The sequence below is a fragment of the Salmo salar genome, chromosome ssa09 (genome assembly GCF_905237065.1).
Source record: "Salmo salar chromosome ssa09, Ssal_v3.1, whole genome shotgun sequence".
NCBI classification, from domain to species: Eukaryota; Metazoa; Chordata; class Actinopteri; order Salmoniformes; family Salmonidae; genus Salmo; species Salmo salar.
This window is the reverse complement of record NC_059450.1, coordinates 104198640-104207364: the sequence shown is the minus strand read 5'-3', so window position 1 is coordinate 104207364 and position 8725 is coordinate 104198640. Positions and strand designations below refer to the sequence as shown.

At 43.5% G+C, this 8725-nt stretch overlaps 1 protein-coding gene across 1 annotated transcript in view; it reads right to left on the bottom strand.

Annotated features, from left to right (window-relative positions):
• Positions 1 to 8725, bottom strand: part of LOC123744694 (cytospin-A-like) — a 37207-nt gene that overhangs the window by 16814 nt on the left and 11668 nt on the right. The window contains 2 exon segments of the mRNA XM_045724283.1: positions 8148 to 8433; positions 8508 to 8677. Of these exon segments, the coding sequence (XP_045580239.1) occupies positions 8148 to 8433; positions 8508 to 8677 (456 nt within the window).

Here is an 8725-nt window from a genome sequence, read left to right as displayed (position 1 = left end):
TGGAGGTAACATTTGGAGAGGAGGAATATAACAGTACAACAGACGCTCCTCCTATGAGAGATGCCCGGTCCAAGCTGATTCAATTTAAAGTGTTCAATAGGATTTATTGGACTTCTCTGAGGTTGAACAGAATAGGTTTGATAGAATCCAGTCGATGCTGAAGATGTCAGTCAAGTACAGGTGACATGATCCGTATGTTCTGTGACTGTCCAAGCTTACATACCTTTTGGCAGAATGTAATGGAAAAGATTGGGGATATTCTGGGTACAACAATAATTTCAAATCCTGCTTTGCTATTACTGAATATCACTAAGGATATTGATGGACTGAGAAGCTCATGTTTAAACTGGCTAAAAGTTGCTCTAACCACATCCAAAAGAGTCATACTGAGACACTGGAGGGAGAAGGACCTTCCCTCATAAGAAATGGTCTATAGCCTATTGAAACAGCTTCATATGAAAGATTGATTTATAAAATGAATGGAAAACCCAATAACTTTTCTGACATCTGGGGACATTCTCTCAAGGATAGAAAGAGAAAACAATCTGGAATGGCCTGATTGACAACTGGTAGAGGTACGACCTTTTTTCTTAGTTTAGTTTGTCCTTTTGTTGTAATAGTTGTTATGGGGAGGGTGAAAAATGAAAAGTTTGTTTCCTTTTCTATCTTTGTTGTGTGTGCGGTGTGTTCGGGGGGTGTTAATGCCCCTTAACTTTTTACACATTACGTTGCTGCCTTGTAGCGGGGCGGGGCCAGGGTGCATTCCAAATGCACGGTTTATTCCTGTCTGTCAAGTTATTGTTTAATGCCAAATGTAATTCAATTGCACGGTTGTTATATCGTGAAAGGAAATAAAAGCTATAATTACAACAAAAAAACTAAAAACATAGCAAGGTAAAACAAAGCCCCTACTATCAGAATCCTAATGTTAAAGATATATGGCTTTCTGGATTATACAGCCCAATGAATTACTCGTAGTCCGAGTCTTGCTTTGACACCCGAGGATGAAGACTGGGTAAAAGTGAGTGGGATAACCAACAGGAAACTAAATTTCATTGGAGCCCAGGGAAGATCTAGCATCCCATTGGCACAGAACCGGACGGTCCTTGCCCAAATCTCATTCTCATCAAGGGTGGTGTGAAATTATTGAACATGTATTCTCTCTCTCTTCCCTGTTCAAGTCAATAGGTTTTCTAGGTGGTATGGAACATGTGAGTGATCATTGTTCCAGACAAGAATTGTTGGAAACTGACTGACTTGAGCACGTTTTAATATTTTTATAACTATATAAGTGGACTAGCAGTAGTGATTAACGTGTTATGGGTTAGATGGAATGATCTATGTGCAAATGTATTTGTGGCTGGAGGCAAAGTACATAGGTGGCCTGTGTCTGAGACAGAATGTTTCCATAAGGGTGTTAGTTGCAGATTCTGGCAGGACCGATATCAGTGCATTCTATGCAGTCCCAAAAACCAAGGCGTTAACGTTACAGGGAATTGGGAAAGTGGAATTGAATATGACTGGGCCGGAGATTCTTGTGGCTCATAGATTAAGGAAGTGGGTAATACGAGTCTCTGGGAGAACGATACCACGCCTCTGTATAGTAATACAGGGGATAGCTCGTAGTAGAGGAAGGACAGCTAACGGTGCACAATATAGAAACTACTATGAAGACAACTTGAACGTCACGCATACCCATATCATGGTGGGAGTAGCAGAGATGGTGTTATCATTTCAGACACTATTGTCAACTTTCAGTGAGTGGTTCATCGAAGAATGTACAGCTCTTGAAAGACTAGCTACAGATCCCCGTATACAGGAAGCCACCTCACCAGAAGGACTAGCTACAGATCCCCGTATACAGGAAGCCACCTCACCAGAAGGACTAGCTACAGATCCCCGTATACAGGAAGCCACCGCACCAGAAGGACTAGCTACAGATCCCCGTATACAGGAAGCCACCTCACCAGAAGGACTAGCTACAGATCCCCGTATACAGGAAGCCACCTCACCAGAAGGACTAGCTACAGATCCCCGTATACAGGAAGCCACCTCACCAGAAGGACTAGCTACAGATCCCCGTATACAGGAAGCCACCTCACCAGAAGGACTAGCTACAGATCCCCGTATACAGGAAGCCACTTCACCAGAAGGGAAGTTTGCTGTAATAATAGCATCATATCTCTTGTGATTAAGAAACATGTGACAGAGTTTTGTAAGGTTGGATACTCTTACAACGCCAATAATCTCTCCCCATTCCTAACCACCAGCAAACACTTATCTCCCAGAAGATTGGGACCGAGTGACAGTAAAAGGAAAGTGTCAGAAGGTGGCTGCTTACCAACCGTTGGGACCCAAAGTTTACACTGTAACGAGGGTGTTCACAAAGGGGTGGGGTGTAGATCGGCCTTGGGATGAGAGTTGTGTATCTAACCTGAACACAGGGAAGTATTCTCCACAGATACCAAATGTAGCAGAACATAGGATGTCAGTGGCTAGAAAGTCAGGTAGGAGTTGGGAGACAGGTAGGGAGTATCTGAAAGATTCAGTCCTAGATCTATCGGTGAACCACAAGGGCAATAGGAGATCGGGAGCAGGAGACAGATTCAATGCAATTGCTATTCTCAAGGCAGTCAGTCGCTGTAGGGTCAGCAACTGAAGGATGCTATAGTAACAGCATGGAACTGGACTATGGAGCAAATGAGGGGTATCTTGAAGTATGCATCATGGACAATGTTAGTGGTAGCAGGGGTTACCTTGTTAGCATTGCTGGGATATCACCTTCTGAAGGTGTTGATGTTCAAATGTGTATATAGTGCAGATTTACCTCAAGATGAGGTACAGTTGATTAAGGCCACCGCTCGTGTATATCGGGTGGCCACCTTTTGTAACCTGTAGCCTGATGGGGAGGACTGGGTACAAGCATGAGGTGTTTAGAGCCTTCATTGTTGTGGACCCAAGCAGAACAGTATCCCAAAGGTCTAGAGTCAGGAAGTGGGAATCGTCATGTTATCAAACTTCCCAAAAATGTTTTGCCATATATAAATTATGCATAGCTAAAGACATTATGAATACTTTAAGTCTTTTGCTATCACTCTCTTAGGAATCCGAAGGAGGAAATGGAGAAAGTCTCCATGAGCAGAGCGCATGCAGAGCGAGCTGCGCGCAGGGAGCGAGCGACAGACAGAAGAGCCGCTAATGGACATACTAATGGAGGAAGTTATTTTGCAATTCGGGCAGGGCCGGGATTACATTTGCCAGAAGCAAATTGGGCCTGGGTAGGGTAGGGCCTGAACGTCGAGGGCATAGGTAGGGTTCGGTTTTAAAATGCATTCCTGAGCAGGGCTTTACCCTACATAAAGTAATGAACTTAATTAACACATCATAAAGTTTATTAGTAAGGTGAAGTGTACTATCATTATGCTGAGACTGAGCCACTGAGGGATAACTCTAGCCTGAGTGCCAGCCAGTCTGTTTGTGCTATCATACGAACTCCTTATCACTCACTGTTAGGGTTGCAAAGGGTCGGAAACTTTCCGTGAAACTTCCAGAAATTTTCCATGGGAAGTTAAATTCGGGAAATTGAAAATGTTGCTTAAAATTCATTTAAAAAAAAGTTAGCTTATAACAGTGAACCTTTTATGTGGGATACACAAGGCAATTCTTGGTCTTGGGGATAGTTTAACCAAAATATGCCACAATTCAATGGAATTGAAACCCTCTGCATGCACAGTGCACTCTTCCATCACATGTACAGCTGATTTTCAAGATCTTGCACACTAATGAGATGCTATTGAGCCCACACTACTATACTGTCTGAGCCAAGGACTACATGCTTTCTGGTAGGTTTTGATTACAATACTGGGTGGGATGAATATATTTTATATGACATACATGATTTTTTGTTAACTAGTAAATAGTAGCCTACAGCAAAGTGTGTTAAAATCATTTCTAACTTGTTAACCATTTCTGCTAATTAGTTTTTGCTACTATGTGGGTTTTAACTTGCTTCAGCCTGCTAACTGAGAAGTGTTAATTCATCTGTTTCCATACATGTTTCATTTGAAAACATTTATCTTACAAAAGGAGTTGTTTAATCTAACTGCTTAACTATTTATCTGTACATGGATTTGTATTTAAAAAAAAAAAAATATTTACAGGAAAATGCCATGGGCACTATCTGATGTGTGGAGACATTTCACTGCAGCTAATGTAGAAGGAAACACTGTGTACATTTGCAAATAATGTGCCAAAGCATGTGAAGAATGCAACAAAGATCCAGAATCATCTGGCCAAGTGCATAAAGTTCCCTCAGCGCTCACAACAAGCAACCTCAAATAGAAGTAGAGGGACTTTTGTCAGAGGTGAAAATGATGACTCAGACACCTAATTGATAGCAACAGCTCATGGTCCTCCTGGAATCAGAAGTTGTTTTGACTCAATAGAGGAACGTAGTCAGAGAAATACTGATGAATGTCTTTCTCGATCTGTGTATGCAACTGGTTCACCTCTGATGCTCACAGGCAATGTGTATTGGAAGAGATTTCTGAATGTTCTTCGCCCAGCATACACCCCTCCAACCAGACATGCTTTATCTACTAATTTGCTGGATGCAGAGTTCAACAGAGTTCAAGTAAAGGTCAAGCAAATCATAGAGAAGGCAGACTATTGCAATCATCTCTGATGGGTGGTCGAATGTTCGTGAGCAAGGAATAATTAACTACTTCTCCACCCCTCAACCAGTATTCTACAAGAGCACAGACACAAGGGACAACAGACACACCAGTCTCTACATTGCAGATGAGCTGAAGGCGGTCATCAATGACCTTGGACCACAGAAGGTATTTGCACTGGTGACAGACAATGCTGCGAACATGAAGGCTGCTTGGTCTAAAGTGGAGAAGTCCTACCCTCACATCACACCCATTGGCTGTGCTGCTCATACATTGAATCTGCTCCTCAAGGACATCATGGCACTGAAAACAATGGATACACTCTATAAGAGAGCCAAGGAAATGGTTAGGTATGTGAAGGGTCATCAAGTTATAGCAGCAATCTACCTCACCAAGCAAAGTGAGAAGAATATGACCACCACACTGAAGCTGCCCAGCAACACCCGTTGGGGTGGTGTTGTCATGTTTTACACTCTCCTGGAGGGGTAGGAGTCTCTCCAAGAAAAGGCCATATCACAGTCTGCTGATATGGACAGCCCCATCAAGAGGATCCTCCCATCAATAGGATCCTCCTGGATTATGTATTTTGGGAGAGAGTGGTAAGCAGCCTGAAACTCCTGAAACCTATAGCAGTAGCCATTGCACAGATTGAGGGAGACAATGCCATCCTGTCTGTTGTTCAGACTCTGCTTGCAGATGTAAGAGAAGAAATCCGTACTGCCCTGCCCACTTCACTGTTGCTCCAAGCAGAGGAAACTGCAGTTCTGAAATACATCAAAAAGCGTGAAGACTTCTGCCTGAAGCCCATACACGCCGCAGCGTACATGTTGGACCCCAGTATGCTGGCAAGAGCATCCTGTCTGGTGCAGAGATCAACAAGGCCTATGGTGTGATCACTACCGTGTCTCACCACCTTGGCCTGGATGAGGGCAAGGTTCTTGGCAGTCTGGCAAAGTACACTTCCAAGCAAGGGCTTTGGGATGGAGATGCAATATGGCAGTCGTGCCAAAATATCTCAGCCACCTGGTGGAAGGGACTTTGTGGATACGAGGCTCCTTCCCCTGTTGCCTCCAACATCCTCCAAATCCCACCAACATCAGCTGCCTCAGAGCGCAACTGGTCCTTGTTTGGGAACACACACCAAAGCACGCAACAAACTGACTAATACAAGATTGGTGGCCATCTGGGCAAATTTGAGGCTTTTTGAGCCATCCTCAACAAGGTTGGAAAATGACAGTGAAGATGAGGCCTCAGACTCTGATGTTCAAGAGGTGGACATTGAGGAGGACCAGGGAGAAGACATGGAAGCCTGAGAGGAAGACAACCAATGCTTTAGTTTCTAGACTATCATTTTACAGATGTATGTTGAAAACGTTTTTGGGAGATGCGATGGATCATTCAATATTCCCTTTTGTTGTTCAGTGAAATAATCCCATGTGAAGAGTCAACTCATTTAATTAAAGTTCAATTTGTAACTAAATTGTTTTAAAAAAATTATATTGGAAGGATTTCATAATTTGCAATTATGTCTACTTATGATAAGGTTTATGTCTCCATATGATATGGTAAACATAACCAATGCAAAAAACATCTACATTTAAATGGTTTTAATATTAATTTGCATATATATATATATATATTTCTGTTAATTCCCACAGAAAGTTTCCAACTCTGAATATATTCCCCAAAATGTGCAACTCTACTCAGTGTCATGCCAAACATTGTTGGCTTCACAATCAGATTTGGGACCAGGCTAGGATGCCTTGTGTTATAGTGGAGGACTTATTATGGGTCACATAGTTCCAGGGTGACTTTAGTGTTTCTAGCGGAATCAGGCTTAACAGTGCTGATTTGTCCTCTCCAACTCACTGCCCAGATAATCAAACCAATGAGGAAATATGACAAAAATATACAAAGCCAGACCTCTGCTTGAACTTTTTTTTTTTTTATCTTCAATCCATCCAACATTCATCCCTTCTAACATCTCAATACTATTCTGAGGGGCATTAGACTAATTCCGCAAAAGTGTAGTTTTAGATTATACATTAGGGAAATATCCAAATTATCCTCATGTTGTAAAACACTCCAGGGAAGTGTATAAAATGGTAATAAATGCAAAAGTGTGTCAGAGGAAAATGGGCTTATTTATTATCCTTCACTGCAGACCAGATAGAGGCCATGGGCCTGCCTGGGGGTAAAATAAAGCCATCTCCCTATAAACTGCAGGATTAATATTTGATCTTCAATAAAACGTGAGGGAGGCTACTCAGTGAGTGAAGGACGGGCATCTCAAAAGCACCTTCTATATCGACCAGTCTAAAAATAAAACTGCAGAATACATTTACGTTTCACGACCATCCATTGTCTGACAACCAGAGCTTTGTTTCACGGAAGTGATTTTCTTCCTAAAGCTTGAACCAAAACACTACAGGCAGCGATCAACCAATTCACTGAAGAGACGGGCTGTGTGCCATACAGACAAAACTCACTGTGCTCCAAATGAATGACCGTTTAACATTTCACTGGACTCTGAGTGATTAAGTGAATAGGCTCCCTGTGTGAACCAATTGTGTATGGTGATTTACACTAATGCACTGTTTACGTGCTAGTCAGAACTAGGAAACTGACATTTGTCTTGGTAACTGGTTGTAGTTATACAGGAGCGACGTTCAACCAGTTAGCAAGTCGGAAATTTCAGACACTTCCTAGCCCGTGAATGTGGCATTAAACTTACCCCAACATGAAGATACATGTCTCTATTTCTGTAGAGACAGATATATCTATGCCAACAAAATCCAGAGCTTTCACATGCTCTCTCCCCCATAAGGTCCGACTTAGACTGGACTTGACACTCAGGTCCTTAGGGAAAACTTCTGGCTACGCCACGAGCAGGGCAAAAATAGCTGGTATTGGCAATCAACACATGAGCTTAACTCCAACATGCAGCGGTTGTACTAGCTCTGAAAGCCTTTATTCCCTGGTCTTGTGATGGTTAGAAAGTCTCTGGGCCTGTTCTAAACAAAGGTTGTGAACAGCACGTCTCAAGTCTGGCCAGACGAGTGGCCAAAACATAAACCTTAACCCATAATAAGTTCACATTTTAATGTTCAAAAATGACCCTTCCTCACACTCCTTCCAAACCGACTTGACACAAAAATTGTGTCACCTAACGTGTCACCTACTCTGAGCATGAATTCCATGTTAGCTTGAAGACATCCTGACTGTTTGGGTAGAGACCCGTGCGAAGTCCCGTCAAGTCTTGCAGGGGTCTGAATTGGAATTCTCATAGTAGTTCTATAAAGACAGGGCTGAGGCAGGGGAACCACATTAAAGGAATGATAGCAGGGTTGACATCTGCTGAACCAATCAGAATGGGGTTAGAGACAGACTCCTTTCAGAAGGGGCCTGTGCTGCCTGCTGGTCTGATTCAGAGTGCTTATAAACTACTGGTCTGCCATTGTGTGTGTTTCTTACCTGTATGGGAGAGATAGCAGCAGCGGGTGGGGTTTTCAGAGGGCTGGGGCTGAGGGGTGTACGGGCAATCGTTGTGGTAAGTGCTGGCACGGCTGCTGTGGGGGAGGTTGGGACAAGGCCTGCAGTGGAGGCGTTGTCAAAGCTCTTGATAAGGGTCTTGACGGTGGGAGAGGGCTCAGAGGAGGTAGAAGAGCGTCGGCTGAGACCCATGCCCTGCCTCAGGGCAGCTAGGTCCCTCTCAACAGCATTCATGTAGTTATACACCCTGCCCCTCTCCTCATCCTGCCTATAGAGACAGATAACAGATCGTCAATATCTTTGACACAGGGAGAGATTGGCACACACACAAAGACCACATACTTCTTGATCTCCTCCAGCTCTTTGCTCATCTTCTCATGCTTCTCCTGTGTGTCCAGTAGGCGGCGCCGCAGATCCCCAATCTCCTCCTGAGCCTCAGACTTGATGTCGTTAGCAATGACCACCGCCGTCTGCAGGTCGGCCTGGAACTGACGCCACTCCATAGACTCCTCCTACAACGGGAGATATGAACCGGACATGGACAACGGTCAAAAGTAGTG